General features: G+C 41.9%; 1 protein-coding gene across 1 annotated transcript in view; it reads right to left on the bottom strand.

The window, feature by feature from the left end:
* Positions 1–18,824, bottom strand: part of LOC119739794 (nucleoplasmin-like protein ANO39) — an 86,012-nt gene that overhangs the window by 18,364 nt on the left and 48,824 nt on the right. Inside the window, exons 9-10 of the mRNA XM_038214868.1 lie at positions 17,076–17,150; positions 10,940–11,002 (exon numbers count right to left, since the gene is read on the bottom strand). Of these exons, the coding sequence (XP_038070796.1) occupies positions 10,940–11,002; positions 17,076–17,150 (138 nt within the window). The remainder of the gene's footprint in view (positions 1–10,939; positions 11,003–17,075; positions 17,151–18,824) is intronic.

Raw genomic sequence — 18,824 nt, 5'->3', positions numbered from 1 at the left:
TAAGATGCCCCTCTGAAAGCGCAATATCAACAGTTCTTAAATTTCTACTTAACATTACCCTCCTGCTATCTGAACAGTCACAGACAGTCAATCCTTTTCCCCTGCCATGCCTTTTACACAGGCTAGTCACCAACAGTCAGATCATATTTCAAGCAAGCACTGTGACTATAATGAAATTCAGTCAACAGGCAAGTGGTAGGCACAGCTGGCTTATCAATCACCTACAGTCAAAGCATAGCTGTATCAAGTGACACAAACAGTAACAGTCGGACAATCCTGCTTTATAGGCTGGGAGCTCTTAAGTGTTGAAAACAGTCACTTGATTGATTTTGACTGAAAGGACAACTTGGCACAGAGTGTATGTTTGCATAGGAGGGTCGTGCCTTTAAAAAAAAAGCTGTATTCTAAATTGTATTATTCCCTCTTTCCATCAAAGGTAAAATTATTAATAGACATGTAGCGCAGCCGAATAAATCAACTCAAGACCCCATTCAACCCCCCCCCCCCAACTCGTCAATTAACACAGTCCTATAAAAAAAAAAGTTCCCAGTATTATCCTGGAGTGTTTACCCATCTACCATGTTTTCTCGTCCTGTCTGGGCACTCCCATATTCCAACTTCCTGGGCGGTTTGTAATAGTCGGCCACGTCGTGATAACAACCTTCTCCCTACAGGTCCAGATACACGTCTAACAGGAAGGCCACGTTTAGCATTTAATTTGTAATAATTCTGATAAACCCTCTACAGTGCTCCCAAAGGATGACCGACGGAACATTCGCAGAGATTTTTTTCTCTCCCCCTCTGAACTCGAACGTCCAACTGATTGACAGAATTATTTTTATTATTATTTTTTTTTTCTCTTTCTTGGGAAGTCGGAGGGCTCTCTCCCCGGTCTCGAGGAAGCAAATCATTTCTTATCGACTTGCGATGGGGCAGTTAATAAGGGGGTAGCTCAGGAAAAGGGAGTTTTAAAGTCGTGCCACACCTCTCGGAGCCGGGGATGTCGAGTGAAGAAATCAGGCCAGTTGTTGGGTTTTTTTCCTGTCATTAAAGAGGGCGGTTGTGACTTCTGTGCCAATGACTTTACAGATTATTTCCGATATGGAGAAGCGAGAGGCAGGTGGCTTAACCGCAACTGATTCATCTGGATTTCAAGCGTTTGACGGTTTACCGCAGAAATTCCAACTTCAGCATCTCTACTAGGCAAGCAAGTTTACGATAATTTCTTTGATAAATAAAGAGGCTGATTGATTTTGTGTCAATAAGACAGTACATGTAAATATAATTGATGCAGAAAATGGAAGTTTGTCTTGACAGCGTTCTTTACAAAAAGTGTTGTGTTTTTTTTAGATTTTTCAGTTTGAGTTTTTTTTCTTCGGTCTGCTCTCTATTCTGCGCCTTCTGAAAGGGAGCCTTCATTCTATAACAAAGTTGTTTTCAGTTATTCAAACTAAAAAATGTACACCCAAATAACCAGACACAACAATTGATTTATGGAAAGACTGAATAATCATTGGGGGACAGAACAGCCAGGGCTTGAAAGGAAAAACGATTTTCAATCCCCCGAATTTTTTATTTCACAAATTAGAGAAGTTAAAATTCAACTGCTACAATGTATACTAATACGACTATACTTTGGGGGAAGGGGATATGCGTACCGGTACCAATGCTTTCTTGTGGCATGGTGGGAATTTGTGAGCTGGGTGGCATGGGTGGCTAGTGCATTAAGGCGCTCGCCTCACACCACTGTGGCCCTGGTTCGATTCCTGGCTGCGGACCATATTTGAGTAGAGCTGTGCGTTGTTTTTCTCCTGTGCCTTAAGGGTTTTTCTCCGAGCCCTCCGGTTTTCCTCCCTCCGGAAAAATCAAACACTTCTGATCTCAGGCTTTTTTCCCCGTGGTCATACATGTATATGGGTCGATGTGGCTAACTGCCAAAGGCGCCTTTACATGCCTGCGGCTCGACCCCGTTGCAGCCGCGTCCTTCGCAATTCAGCTTCTCAGCTGCGAGTAAGGATGATAAGCCTCCCAAATTATTAATATTTTCTTTGGTATTTCATCCAATTTTAAAAATCCTTTAACAAAATGGCTCATCAAAACACATGCTTTAGGCCTATGTTTCCAATGGAAAATAACTTGCCAACTACATTGTACATGTACATGTATCTTGGCTGGCACACGTCCACGCATTCAAGCAAGGCAAGGCTTAATGCAGGTACACAGTAATGTTCACACGGGTGCAGATAACCTATATACGAAACCATACTGAATAGTTTACTCACCCTGCACTTTCTTTAACCAATCTATCACATCAGAATCTCAACCTTCCTACCGTACAGTGTGATCATGTACTCCAAATAGATGAATATTTGGAGCTATGATGTCACACAACCGACACCTGATTGGTCACTTTCAATTATGGGTGGAGCTACTGGGCGGAGCCACCTGAAAACCAACCCAACGGATTGAGGTTTTGCCCCGTTTTCACCACAAGGCGTTACACAGCATGTCCTATGCGTGATCAATCACTCACAGTCAACACCGCGTGCGTCCCGGTACCATCCGCTCTCACTTCACACGAGACAGGTCTCCACGCGTGCAACCGCGTCAGCCAGGTGCACAAGCCACACAAATACATACTTAGATTGTTTCAACACGCCCTTCACAGAAACGCCAGCCGTGGTACGCATTAGAGGTTACAATGACCTTGCCCAATTGCACACATCAGGAAATTGGATCCATTGCTCCCAATGCGGACCTCATGCTACACCCAAGCTAAGCTGCCATTTGTTAAGAGCCAGTACAAATCAAACGGGCGGAGCGGGGTGTTGTTCAGCGAAGCGCACAAACAGAAAATGTCAGATTTTTATTTTTATGTTTTTTTTCCACGTCAACAGGGAGAAAACATCAACATCAGCAAGGAAGGGAAAGAGACGATAAAAAAACTGCTCCTAAAAACAGACATCAAAAAACAAAAACAGTAATGATCTGCATCCTGTACATAGTAATAACATCACAAACCGATCGATGCGGTACATATCTATTTTGGTTCATAGTATATAAGTACACGTGGTATGTACAAGTAACGATTTTCTTCAAAGTGGCAAGCTTCCAAATTAGAATAACATGTAAGGTTGCACTATACATGTAATCCTCTGAATTGACAAATCAATTCAAAAGCAAGAAAGGATGAGAAAGAACTAGAAGAATGCCTTTGTCATGCAATTAATTCAGTTGGTTACTTGTCTGGACTTGACTTGGGAATGGATGACGTGTGAACGACTTGTATTGGACTTCTGAGGACTTATGTATGATTGACAACAACTATATGTACCGGTACATCTCAACACTCATCTACCGTAAAAAGGCCGAGGGGATTTGGGTTTCTGTCAATAAGGGAATAAATATGTCCTTGGCCGGTGTTAAACAAGTAGTATAGAACCGGCTAGGGGCCTGGACACCACTAGGGCCTGGACACGGCTAGGGGCCTGGACACCACTAGGGCCTGGACACGGCTAGGGGCCTGGACACCACTAGGGCCTGGACACGGCTAGGGGCCTGGACACGGCTAGGGGCCTGGACACGGCTAGGGGCCTGGACACGGATAATGGCCCAAGCTGAAGGCAACGGTCATTACCTGCATCCACACCCTAGCCGGTCTTAAACGTACTTGTTTAAAACCGGCAAGGCACATATTTATTCCCATTCATAAATACCTTTCGGTCAAAAAGTCAAAACAAGTCGGAAATTCACAGATTTCCAACTATTTTGTTTTACTTCAGGTTTTGTGAAACACCCCTCCTGCCATATTTATGGTATGCGCCTCGCGCTCGTAGTGCTAAACATCCTTGTTTGGGAATTCGCGTGCCTGCATGGCATGAGGCACGTACTGCGTGATGTGGTGCAGAATGCAAGCGGTGTTTTTTTTATCGGGGGTTCAAAACCACCCACAGGACAGACTCTCGACCAATAGGAATGGGTAAACTGTCTTAAAAGCTCAGTTAAATGCTCCCTCCTGGCTGCCTTGTTTTCCATTTCTGCAAGTTCAACTGCATTCGAAACATTTGGTTCGATGCAGTGCAGGATTTGATATAATTCAATCATTGTTGTGATCCAGTGCGGCAACTGGGGGCTCGTCACTCAATTTCCTCATTGGCTTTTCCTATCAAAACAGGCAGTGAAGATTTAGACTGCAACTCATTTGGGCTTGCAAGGGATAGAACCAACTCTAGAGCCCTCTGACAATTTACTGAGCATACAGTGTTTATGAATTTCCATTGGTGAAGGGCAAACATCAAATATTGAAAACGAATCTCCATTATGCAACATTCCTCAATTCAATTAGCAAGGATTGGTTGCAGTACCTGGCCACTGCCACAATGTATGTCAGATTTGCACAAGCTAGGGCACCCCAGCAAGCTCACTGGTCGAGTGGGAAGACATCTGCACTAGTAAGCAGGAGGTCGTAGGTTTGGGTTCCACCAGAGTAGTTTGTGAATTGTTTCTTGCAAGATCTCGGACAACACTGAGTATACAGTGTGAGTAAACAGTGTTAAATTACGTTAGTGAAGAGGGAAACCCAACATTGAGCTTCAAAACCTTTCAAAATTTGCACCACCAAGGACAACAAAGGCTCTTCGTGGACCCTCCAAAACACTGAATGGTTCAGAAATGGTTCTGATCTGGCAATAGCAGGGGCAAAATATTGTACATTGTGTCTTGTACCTCAATGTGCCACTGCAAGTCGCAGCGTAAGTGGGTCAGTCAGAAGGGCGATGTCCACTCGCCACGTTGCCAAAAGGATTCGCTAAGAGGAGGCAACCAATCAAGTCTCCCTCACCAATCTCAATATGTTTTTCCCTTCCCTGTCCCTCTTAGCGTGAACTTTTGAGTCCACCTTGTCTAGCCACAACATCCTTGCATGTCAGAGGAGGACCACAGCGGGTCAAATATGCTCTTCCTCCTTGTCCTTTTTTTGTGTGTTTCTTTGCTAGGGGTTGAAGGAGAGGAGAGGAGGGGAACGGAGGGCAAAAGTTAAGAGTTATCTGCACTTTTCCCCTCCAAGAACTAAATCTTGATCAATTTTCTGGGCGGATACACAGCGGGAAAACACTTCCAGAGCAATTTGCCAAACAGGATGAAGAATTTAAGCTGGGATCTCTGCCTGTCGGTGATGAAGGGCGGGGCCATTTTTTTTTTACTCCCAGGGAACAAAAAATATTCAGAATTTCTTAAGAAGAAAAAAACAAAACAAATTATTATTAGAGTATTTTGAGTGCTGTGGTAGGCTGGGGCCTACAACGAACTTTGTATCAGTAACTGCGGCATTGAACTCTTGGCTAATGTCTTTAATCCCGATTTCCATACAAGAAACAGGTGGTCTTGATGAAAATGTTACGATTACGGATATTTGTCTCAAATGTGTTATTTTTACCACTGAGGCCTTGAGGCAAAAAAAAACACGTCTCACAGCGGTTGTGCACGTTCATTAAACAAGTAACATTGATCATTTTGTAAAATTTATAAAGTGCATGTGTCTACTACCAGTACGAAAAGAAGTAAAGAGTACAAAACTACACATTATGACAATTTGTTGTTGATTCTTCTCTCCAAATACCTGTCCAACCTTTCATAAGGGAATACTTCATGTCTTGTGAAATACCCCTCTGGCCATGTCTATGATATGTGCCTCGAGCGCATGGTGCTTAAAATCTCCTTATATGGAAATTGGCATGCGTACGGCGCATACTGAGCGAGGTGGTGCAGAATGCAGCGGTGTTTTACCGGCAGTTTAAAACCATCCACATGACAGGCTCTTGATCTTGACCAATGGGAACTGCCTCAGGTATTTAGGAATTAATACATGTAAATATATAATTTGCACCCCTCATCACCACCCAAAAAAATAATAATAATAAATTAAATACAAATTAAATAAAAAAGGGGAGGCTGCTAAGCTACAAGTGGGGGTGGGTCATAAATGTATACACCCCAAAAAGAGGTGTCAGGCGTGGCAAAGGAAAACAAAGTCAAGAGTACATAACTGGGTGTGAACTTTTGTAGATGGTTTAGGCCATCTCAAGACACACTTTTGCCGGAAAAATATCTGGGCCAACCGTGAAAGTGGGTGTTTCCAAAGACCCAATTTTTTTTTTTTAGACAAATAAATCATTTTTCTGGGTGATCTAGTTTCAAATTTAGCTTGGGATATTACCGAACGCAACAATGAAACCATAGTGCTTGCTAAATACCTCCCTTCCGAGTGGCGGGCCGCTGCGGCAGCGCGACCAAAATTGAATTTCCTTCAAGATTCCCATCGTGTGGTCAACACCCAGATCTAAATTGATCCCCCTGTACCTCTCCACTTCTCTTGAAAGACAGTGATGTGGGGAAGGGGGAGAGAAGAGCCAGAACGAGTCATTTCCATACGCCGCGATTTGACAGATTATCTGATATATGACAATACTCTGTGGGCCGTTGCTTGTACACTAGTGACTAGTGGCAGGCTTGATATGGTCTATTTATTTGAGGTTATTTAGTCATTATGGGGGAAGCCCATACTACAGTATGCAGTGCATGTACAACAAAAACCAAATTCGCCCAATTAAAAACCAACTACTAACTGCAATTTCTAAAAAATGCGTCACTTGATTGTTTTCTTCAAAATGACAGCATGCCAGAAAGAATAACTTCACAGAGAGTTTAGTGCCATTACTATCTTTAAACCAAGTATGCTTTTCAACAATAATTTTGTCGGTTACTTTTTGGATAGCTGCAAATGATCTACATGTACTCTACCTTTTATTAGAAAAACTAACTAATGCTCCACCTAATAATGTTTCAGCGTTCCAGCAGCAAGCCCTTTTCATGCATTAAAGGGAAAATACAACATTTGCAAACATCAAAAAATAAAACTACCAAATCATTTTTGAAATACCTTGCTGGACTGTTAGTGAATGACAGTGTAAAGCATCCTGTAAAATCATGGCACCTGGTATACTGTCATTTTCAAGAAAAGTGGTATTTTTGTATCAATTTCCAACGCTGATGGGCCGACCAGCGTTGGAAAAAACTGGCCTTTTTCAAATACTGGCCCCAGTTGACCATCGCACTTGTTTGCAATCGATTACACACAGGTCTATGAACGGGTACAAGCCAGCTAGACTGGTTCCCTGACCTTACAATTCCCCAATGCATGTAAACTGCTCTGTTTCTTCTTAAATGGAGTCAGGGAACCAGACTACAGGAAAATGATTGTTTTTCTTGGTTTTTATAGCATTTTCGAACCCAAAACCACAAAAAAGTCAGTGTAACTATATTTGCTATATATTTCCAACCCCCCAATTCCATCCATTTCTGAAAATTACAGCAAAAGCAAATGATGTATATTCCCTTTAAGGCTCTGGAAGGAGCCCCTCAAATGAACATTTACGCAGGGACTGCGGTCGCCCATGCTAACCGCTGTCAAGTTGACAAGAAGAAAACAGCTGTTTGCTGAAATTCCCCCGCCTTTCTACCGGACCAAGATTAGCCATCAATGAAGGCAAAACCCCAAAAGCAAGGCAAACCCTTACACTGCTTTCAAGAAATGGTGGACCCGCCTAGCTTCCGTAAGGATCAAAACCAAAGACTTTCAAGATTCTCCTTCCCCTAACTTGTCCCCTCCTTTCTCCGTTTTCAACTGCCTTTGATTCCTACCTCCCCCCCCCCCCCCACTACAATCCATCGTTTGATAGGACCATCACATCCCATCCCCCCTTCCCCCAGGCAAGACTTGAAAGCCACTGTTTCCCTCGATTTGAGTGCCAGAGTCCTGGAGCCGCGAGGACAAGGCAGGGCCGGGGGAGGAAGGCGACAGGAAATTGAGGTTTTTTAGAGAGATTGATTGGAGAAAAACCCCAGGATTTGACCCTCGGGTAAGTCAATGCGAAGAGGAAAAGCCCTACGAAAGGTAAGAAGACACTGAGAGAAGCAATTGTCTTTTAAGGGAAGCTCTAGAAGAAAGACAATTTAAAACACAAGGACAAAAGGGAGAAAGAAACTAATGTTGTTGTTTTTTATAAAGTGACCACAAATGTTTAGACAAATAAAGACATGAGTGGCAGCATTGCTGCAAAGCACAGACATGTACATGTACATTATATGAAGATAGAAACACAGGGCAGGGGGTTTAACAGCGATGACACAGTAACCTACCGGTAGATTACAAGATCAATAAAACTATAAACCTCCCAAATCCTTCAAATTCCTCACTGAGGTTTTGGAGGATATTGCAGGATTGAGGAAGGTACCGCGGTAGATCCCAATTTACACATGTACATTGGACTTGATGGTCCTTGAAACTTTACATACATTTTATGCAAACAAACATACATTCTGGGCACAGTTGTCCTTCTAGTCAAAATCAATCAAGTGACTGTTTTTAACAGGCAAGAGCTCCCAGCCTTCCGGTACATAAAGCAGGATTGACTGGCTGTGACTGTTTATATGTAACTTGATACAGTTATGCTTTGACTGTATACATGTACAGGTGATTGATAAGCCAGCTGTGCCTACCACTTGCCTGCTTTTGTCTGTTGACTGAATGTGACTAGTCACAGTACTTGCTTCAAATATACTCTGACTGTTGGTGACTATGCCACAGACATGGCAGGGAAGAGGATTTACTTTTTTGACTGTCTGTGACTGTTCAGACAGCAGGAGATGAAGGGTTCAAAGAATGTACCACGATGATGATGCAAAGTACATTTAGATTTGTACAACTAGACAGGTTTTTTTTTACAGCTTAGTTGTGTGTAAATGACATCCAATTTTCCATTCCCTTCCAAATTTCCCTTAAAAGCAAAGTGGATCTCTGCGCGGCACATTACAGAATCTGCTGGCAAGCTTTTATAGCCTCCTAAAAGGAAAAAAGAATCAAAACGAAGAAGAAAAAGGGAGAAATAAAAAAATCAAGGCTTGTTAAATCTGTTAACATTCTGCGCCTTGGTGTCTGCCCAAGAACCGTCACCTATTTCCTTCAATCTGTCTTACAAAAGGAATGGGGAAGAAAAAAACCTCTTACATTTGAGAGGTCTTCTTCAGTTTGACGGGGGACGGGACAGGAAGCTGATAAATGCACGGTCAATTACAAGAGCTTTCCACAGACATAAACATTGATACGACCATTGATTCATAAACACCAGGCAAATCAATCAATTCTCCCGGCCCATCCGACACCGTCATTCTTGGATAATCACAAACAGAGCCAGCCACATTACATCTTCCTCATAAACCCATTTCTTTTCAAAGTTCATGCAAGTGACTGGCCGATCTTCAAATTATGTACATGTACAGCACCGAGTGAAATTTTAATCTTGAAGCTGGTTGGTTTCAGCAATTCAGCCGAAACAGCTCTCGTTTTCGTTAATTCTGTTTTTTTCCTTCTTTTTTTCCTTTTCTTTTTTAGACTCTTCTCCATAGGATTTTTACACATTTTTCTTCTACCCATGGATACACTTTGGCACGTAAGTCTGATCAACTTCAAACTTGGTAGATGCTTAGACCACCACCCGAAGATATACGCCGAAGATTTTTGTCACGATGACGTCATCAGGTGTCAAGTTACGTCACATTGAATGCGTTTTTTTTTCTCCATAGGTTTTGAACACCTTCTTTTCTCCATAGGCTTTGTACACGTTCTTTTCTTCATAGCTTTTGTACACGTTCTTGTCATCATCATGCCACAGAGTCATTTAAAATAGCCAAAACAGCTGGTGTTTGTCCACTAACACATTTCTAGTTTTCCATTGTTTATACATGTAGGCCCTAACTCTTCAGGAGAGGTACAGTTGACCAACTAGTCCAAACCACGCCCACAACGCCCTCTATGATGACCAAGAAAGGTACAAATGTAAATTACTCTATTTACGAGTATATATTTTCTTTTCAAAATCAAATGGGACCTTCCCTATTCCCCTACATTTGTAGCCCCAATCTTATCAGCTAAAAGGGGGCAAGGGAGCGGTATATATTCGTGTGAGTCATGGACATGTAATACCAGCTAATTACACAGCCTAATGTGATAACAGTTCTGGTATTAAAGGAAAGGAAAACGCCCCAACTGATATCGTCATTATCGTGATATGGGCATTTTGGTCTTGTGCCTCAGATATTGGTGGGTAGGTGGGAATTGGAGGTGGCATTTTTCTTTCCCCGTGAGGTTTGGGTTTCCCATCTTCTGATTGGTCCATTACATGCATATCTAATGCTTTGTTACCACCAAACCCAGCACAAGCTTTATGCCACCCTCAGGTTGACCTTGCGATGACACAGATCAGTCGGCGACTGACTTTTCAGGATCAAGCTGTGCCTGAGTTGTGACTGTCGGGAACATATCAGTGGCCTCAGTGGCCCATTGTTTGTGACCCAAATGAGGAGTAAGTTTTACAATGTGTAGGCTACATGTATACACCCTCCCAAGTCTAATTCTTGAAGAGATGCCATATAATATTTAACAAAATGTTATTAAATACAATACATGCCTTTACGTATACGTACAGTACAGTATACATGTTTGTAAGATTTGTGCATAAATGATTACAGAAACAGTTGAGATGTACCTGGTACCGGTATTTCCATATTTCTTCAATCATGAAAACAGCAAAAGGAATACCTACTGGGCCAAATTTTACACAACTGCTAGGCTAAAAATAGTGCTAAGCAAATCGACGTGCTACGAAAACATCATCTGGAAATCAGTCAATTGTAATACACATTACGGGGCACACTTGCTGGCAACCAATATTTCTCGACAAATATGTTCTGTGCTTACCAACTTTTCATACTTAGTAGCTCCTGGAAATCAGTCCCCTGGTCTTGATATGGACTTTTTTTAGGCCATTTTTTAGGCCATTTTTTTTTTCCGTGCAACATTTGTAGACTGTTTGTAGCAACTTACCTCTTGAAGTTTTCCCTTGATTTCATCCAATGCGAGTACTTTCTTCTTGCCCTTGCCTTTTACCTGTCATGACAATAAAGAATAAAATAAAGAATTGGTCAGAGTCTCAGGTACTTCAACATTTATTTGTCAAGCAAACTTTAATCCTCAATCCTGATTGGTCAATCCATGACAACAAACAGTGCTACATTATCCCGTATACCACGGTCCATACTGCACTCCGCTTTATCTGGCTTTTCAAAGATACGCATGCTGTTCCTGCTGCATGTACATGTAGGTGTATAGGCCAACCACTGAAAAGTTCATGGATGTGTAACAGATTGCAAACAAAATATAGACTAACCAAATTTGGTAAACTTGGGGCAGCATTTGAAAAGGTCAGTTTTTTTTCCAATGATGGTTGGCCGACCATCGTTTGAAATTGATACAAAAATTCCACTTTTCTTGAAAATGACAGCACACCAGGTGCCATGATCTCACAGGATGCTTGAGACTATTATTCACTCACAGTCAAGTAGGGTATTTGATAATAATTTGGTAGTTTTCTTTTTTGATGTTTGCAAATGTTGTACATTGTATATTAACCCTCCTATGGAAACATGCATTGTCAGCCTTGTTATTACTTGGGTCAATATTGGTCAAGACCCCCATTGGTTTGTACACAGTATGCCAGGAGGTGAGATACCGTTTCAAACGTTTTGACCATTGGTGACCTCCTAAATACATGTAGTAGGAGGGTTAATACCTTTAAGGATCTACAGCACCCTTTGCCGTAGCATCTCTCCAGTGGAAAAAAAAATGTCTCATGCCACAACACATCACAACACTCAACAACTGTTCACTGAAAGAATAACAAGCGCCGCATTCACGTCATGATGCGCAAGCCGGCAAAAGAGGCTTGGCTCCCTGCTCCAGTTAACATCCTCGAGCAAAGACAAACATCGAAGAGGACAGGTCCCCAGAGGGTGGGGGATGGGGGTGGGGGATGGAGTGGGGAGATGGGGGGTGTCAACCTGGACGGGAGGAAATTCCTGACGAAGAACACCGGCAGTGACTTGCGACTTGAGACGAGAGAAAGGAAGAGAGTTATGGAGGGAAGGGAAGGGGGGGGGGGGGGGAGGGAAAGGGAGTAGGGGAAGATCATCAACAGGTACGGACTGGGAATCCAGGATGCTTGTGTCTCATCCCCGCCACACAAATGCTCTGCTTGTTTTAAGAGCTTTAAATAGAACCAATGTTGCCGTTCAAAATAGCTATTTTTAGGAGAATGATGGGTGGTACCTTATAACTACCGACTTTGATTCCCGGAGCCAGCACGTGCATTGTCGACATTGTTTCAGATGATGGGCTAAAGTTAGATCAGACGTGTATTAAAATTTGAGACTCAAGACGTCTGTATATTCCACATTGTTTTATTTCTCCTTAGAGATGTTGGCGAGTATTTTTGTTTTTTTGTTTTTTGAGACCACCTGAAGTAATTTCTATGAAATTGGTTTATCGAGACAGGAGGCTTAAAATGTTGAGTGTGTCAAGCCAATCGAAATTGACAAGAGCAAGATCTGAACCCACAAACTCCAGATTGTGACAATGGTGCTCCACTGAGTGTGTCAAGCCAATGGAAATTGACAAGAGCAGGATTTGAACCCACCAACTCCAGATTATGGCAATGGTGCTCCACTAAGTATGCCAAGGCAATGGAAATTGACAAGAGTAGGATTTGAACCCACAAACTCCAGATTATGACAATGGTGCCCCACTGAGTCTGTCAAACCAATGGAAATTGACAAGAGTAGGATTTGAACCCACAAACTCCAGATTATGACATTGGTGCCCCACTGAGTGTGTCAAACCAATGGCAATTGACAAGAGTAGGATTTGAACCCACCAACTCCAGACAATGACAATGGTGCCCCACTGAGTGTGCTACCTAAAGTATGTACATTGAACATGCAAAAGAAAAAAAGACACCCAAACAAATTCAAATGTACATTGTACATACATGCAATATGTTTCCCTCATGATGTTGTTGATAAGTTGTTTACCAAAACTATATATAGTGTTCTATTTGAATAGCGAGTACAAATGTCTGCAGTTCGGCAAAACAACATGAAAATCAATTTCCGAATGAGCCTCATCACTGTTATCACCCCTTAATTTCCCAATATGTAGCCTTCCACGTCGTCTTGCACTTCCCACGCATACGGAAACAAGGTGACACGGATCGACACACACCTATCACTGTTGCGCAAGTTATACCCCAAATTAGTCGCTCAAGTGTCACGGTTTACGCACGCAGGCGTTCAAGCCTTCAGTCCACCTCCCCTCCCCCCCCCCCCCCCCCCCACAACAACAACGCATCAGAGACATGTGCGACAAATCTGATCTGGTGCGTGGGCCAGGGTTTTGAACAGTTTATGTCTTCACAACGCGAGGGTATCCCCGCAACTGCATACAACTCCCCCTCCCCCTCCACGTAATTAACGCCACTCTAAAATCAATAGGACTCGTTACACAGTAAATTGCTTTTTTTTTGGCCCCTTCGTTTTCTTACCATCGTATTGTGTATATAATATGTGCCGTGGACTCACGCACAACGCAACCCACGCAGTTTTTCTTGTAATTACTTGATACATAAACAGGGGGGTTATTACGTGCAGTTTCCCAAGTTGAAGGTCTAAGTGTAAGGTTCCAAATGAGAGGGTGGCAACAGACGCAAAGCTGCCGGAAAGAACTTGTGAACCTTTTCAAGCTGGGGGGCCCTGAAGACTTTTGACATTTACTGGAGAGGCTTAACATCATTCTGGCTGCCTATCCACACTAGACTAAGTGGGCTCCGAAGATACTTGGTGCTTCGACCTGATGCTATTATTAATTTTTTTTTTTTTTTTTTTCATAAGTGACGAAATTTTGTGTCAGGTGACAATGAGTTAATTTTTCCAAATATATTTACATGTACGTTGTCATTTGTTTTGCAAATTTGTGAAGACTGTCATAGAATGTATTCATTAGATTAGTAGGGCATGCAGATACGGGGGAGATATTTGGGGGAATTGTGCCTTTGATGATACAAGCACGGTATTTGGCACAGTCAGATGATGTCTTGAGAAAGATATTTGGCTATACCCCGGTAGGGCCATCGCAGATTTGTCCTTTGAAAAAATATAACAAGACATTTTCCAAATTTCCAAAATGGCTGCCTTTGCTTGTTATTTTACCTACATGTATATTTTTTTCAAAAGACAAATCTGCGATGGCCGTATAGCCAAATATCTTTCTCATGACATACTCTGACTGTGTGCCAAATGCCATGCTTGTATCATCAAAGGCACAATCCCATTACCTACACTGTATCTGCCATACTAGAAATACACCTTTTACAAATTGAAGTGTGGGTTTACCAGCATGCACATACATGTACCGGTAGGACTATGAAATATTTGGAAATCATTGCTCTTGTAAAGTGTTAGTTGTACCTGTTTGAATCTGGTGTACATACCCAGTATGTAGCTGCAGGTACCGCAATCATTATATTTGTATTCATGACTCAAATTTTGCAGTCCAAGAGCCAGCTTGAGTGGGACTCGAACCCACAACCTCCTACTTACATGTACCAGTGTAGATGCCTTAACCCTAAATCTCTATTGAGTTTTACTACAAACAGTACCAAGCCTGTCAAAATCCCGAGTCTGCTTCACATAATGCTTTAGGACCAAATCCGCTGAAATCCACCACAAATCCACCACTGCTATGGTTACACACCTATGTATGCATGTTCCGACACCCCTAGATGTTCTGACACCTGTATGTTCCGACACCCCTACAAACGTAAGCTTACCAGTAGGCAACGCACCATTCTAAATGGGCTGGCATAATATTACATATATGTGTGGGTTGTTGGAAAATAGGGGTGTCGGAACGTAGGGGTGTCGGAACATAGGGGTGTCGCAAGATAGGTTGAGCGGTCGGAACATATGGGTGTCGGAACATCGTTATGTCGGAACAAAGGTGTGTGGGAACATAGGGGTGTCGGAACATAGGTTGAGCAGTCGGAACATAGGGGTGTCGGGAACATTGCACAGTCACCACTGCTATAGGTGGATTTTGATGGACTTGGTATACTCATGGCTTGCCTACCAAAATCCTCACAAATGGAGAGATGGATTTTGATGGAGTTCGGAAGGTTAGGGTTAACCCATAGACAGCCAAGCTTGCCAGGGTCCGAGTCTGCATTCCTACCCAGGTCCATGAGCTTTCTGGTCGGATCTTAGCAAGCTCATGAATACATCTCGCTAGCTCTCAGAAAGTTAACAATGTACAAAAGTACTTGTAACATATGTCCTTAGAGGGCAAAACCCAATATTAAACGTGGAGAACTCTCTATTATCTTGCCAGTACACCCGCCTTGCCAAAACTGCAAACCCATTCAGTATTAAGCAACAACCACATCCAGTCCCCACTTGAGATGGGTGTGTACCCAATCCCCCCCCCCCCCCCTTCCTCCCTCGTGCCCACAGGGCAAGGTCCACAGAAACCAATTCTAATTTGGCTGGGGGGTCTTCACAGTCTTTCGCGCCTTGTCACTGCTGACCCCCCTCCAGGACAATTTGGGCAATCTAGGGGATCAAGAATGCTTCCTTGAAACCCCCTTGGGCTAGTGGCTACTGAGGGATGAGGGATTAGTATGCAGGACCCCTCCAGCAGTTTACTCCAACACGCACATGCCATACGCCAAGAGATACTTTGTATTTAAAAAAAAAAAAAAAGAGCAAGAAATTACCACACTCAAAAAAAGTCACCACTGGCAATAGGGACAAATGGAGAAAGACTGATGTGAAAGGATTTACAGGATAAATTGAAATATCACGTCAATTCATCATTTACAATTGAGACAAACTGGCCCCAACATTATTGAGTGGAAAACTTTTGACTTTAGCAATATGCATCTGAACGTCACATGACAAATTGTAGGGCTGTTTCTTTTTTTTTCAATTCAAATATTCAAATTATGTAACCTGTCTCCAAGAAATGATGAAAAACCTCCACGATGTTCTTTCAATTGTACCGTATTTGTTGTATTGTCGGCCTATTGCACAGTAAACGCAAGTTGTTTTTTTACTGGATATTGGTATGGGATTTATTCTTCAGAGGAGAGTTCAGTACATATACATGTACATGTATCTTTAAAGGCAGATCATTTGCACTTTATGCATTTTGTTCATGTCCAATAATAGCACCACTCAAAATCCAAAGAAGAATGTTCAAAACCTGTTGAAGTTTCAGCTCAGTGGATATTACACTTTTAGCCCCCAAAAAGGTGAAAAACCATGTAAAATCTTTTGATCACGAAACATGATTTTGTTAATACTACTCTTTATTTGGAGCGACCAGTCAATTGACTGATCGTTGAAAATCACCTACATTTCTTGATTTCTTCTAAATGACAGCAAGCCAGACGGAAAAACATTTGCCAATGTGTTTAGAACCAGTACCATGTTTAACCCTATAATAACTCCCTAGTGTGTGTGAAAAAAATCATATAAAAGCTAGAGGATTCAGGACTGTTACCGTAGGGTTTATAAAACCCAAGTAAGATTTTCTTACACTAAATTGGCAGGTTACTCTTGGGATGATAGCAAATGATCCTATGTGTCTTTAAACACAGTACGTTTTTTGTAATTTGTACGTAATTTGGTGGATCAGTTTTTTTTCATAACTGAAAGTGGCCTTAATAGTATGGCAGACAAGTGATGAGATTGTGCCTTTGATGATACAAGCATTTGGCACACAGTCAGAATATGTCATGAGAAAGATATCTGGCTATAGGGCCATTGGAGATTTGTTCTTTGAAAAAATATACATGTAGGTAGAATAGCAGGCAATTGCAGCCATTTTGAAACTTTTGAAAATTGCTTGTTACTGAGACTACCTATATTTTTATTCAAAGGACAAATCTGTGATGGCCACATAGCCAAACATCTTTCTTAAGACATACTCTGACTGTGTGCCATATGCTTTGCTTGTATCACCAAAGGCACAATTCCCCCACATATCTACCTTATCTGCCCCATTATAAACAAATATAACCATTCATGCATTTTGTTTTCTTTTAAAAAAATAGGAAGATTAGAATGCTTACCAGTTTTGTATCAGTCTTGGCCTTGGCCTTAGGTTTGTTGTCCCCTTTGGCCGTCGTTGTGCCATTCATCTGACCCTGTGGTAACACGTCAAAAAGGGAACAAATGATACGACACGATTTCCAACATTTGGCGCGACAATTCTTTCCAGTGTAGTCGGACTAAAAAAATGACATTTGACAAATTATACTTCCCTTTTTTTAATTCGTTTTTATAATGAAGTTGGAAAAAACTTGAATAAAAAATGTGGGGTTTTTTTGTGGCTTAAATTACAAAACATGTACATAACTAGTGCAAGCAAATGTATACATGTAGTATATGTACATGTATCCATACACATTTTTAGTTCAAGTTTTTCCCGAATTTGTATGTACATTCAAATGTATACATGTATAGCTGCAGCGCAATAAGCCATTTGCGAGTAACCTATACCCTTTGGGATTTACATTTCAATAACATCTGGTTCACTGACTTGCTCAGAATGCTTGGCACATTTTAACTTTGAATTCTCCAGACCAAAGACACTGTTGCTTATCACATGATTCGGGGCAAGCTCTTGCATAGTTACGTAAGAGACGCTCAGCATCAATACATCGCTCACAATGGGTGAGAATGGCACAAAGACACCAGACCATGCCAGAGCTGGGTGTTGCTAACATAAGGCTTGCCCCGAATCACGTGATGTAGTAACAGTCTCTTTGGTCGGGAGAATGCAAAGTTAAAATGTGCAAAGCGTTGGATTAAGTCAGCGTTCCAGATTTTATTCAAATTTAACTTGCAAATGGCTTATTCCGTAAATTCGGGCGTACAAAATGCGTGTCACTCAGGCACTTTAATGAGCTGCTGTTGGGAAAGTGAATGTTATACAGCACTAATATGTGACATACATGTATCCAATGAGCAGAAAATAATTACAGACCAAACTAAGGTACATGTACCACCACTTATACGATCTTGTACATCATGTGGTCGGAGGTACACAGAGAATTGGATTTAACGGGATTGTCCTGCACTGTATCATCACAGAAACAAATATATATCTAATAAATGGATACTCCAATATGTCCATACAGTTCATCTTTTGACAATCATTATAATCGCCACTGTTTAAAACATAAGTAATTCCACAGGTCGAAACAATACAAAGTCGAATATCCTCCTGACCCTCAACAAAAAAAATACAATTGTATTTATTACTGAGGTTTGTGACACAAAGGGTTGAGAAAGAAAAAAAAAATTAGGTGCTGCACTTTAGTGGAAATAAAGTGCTTCAATGCATTTAATGGTAAGGATAGCTACTATGTGTTTGAGGTCGGCCAATACATGAACAATTTTCTAGTGTTAATAACTGGCCAGACGTATCCTAATTTGTTCCGCCACATTGACTCTCGGTATTGCAGTTCAGCTACACGTATAGTTTCTACACCCAGATTTTTTTTTTTTGTAAAGGCTGCCGAGTAAGCTATCCGTGATGCGCCGGGCTGTTTTTCTTTTGCACTTTGAAGTCACCGGGAAACACCAAATGAGGAAACTAAACACAGTATCAATCATCGGGGCCACGTGTAGAGAGAGAGGAGCAGGCAGCCCAAACCAACAAACACTTGAAGACGAAGAGCAGGGAGAGAATCTTTAAAGGGCAGGATCATCAACTTCATATTTTACAACAAAATCTTAATGCTAAAAGAGCGGTCATTTGTTGGTTATCTTACAACTGGGTTAGAAGGGAGGCGAGGGGGGAGGTGGGTGGCCTT

This window comes from Patiria miniata, unplaced genomic scaffold (assembly GCF_015706575.1).
Source record: "Patiria miniata isolate m_02_andy unplaced genomic scaffold, ASM1570657v1 HiC_scaffold_4, whole genome shotgun sequence".
Lineage (NCBI taxonomy): Eukaryota > Metazoa > Echinodermata > Asteroidea > Valvatida > Asterinidae > Patiria > Patiria miniata.
Note: the sequence above shows the minus strand (reverse complement) of the source record. Positions and strands in the feature narration are given on the sequence as shown.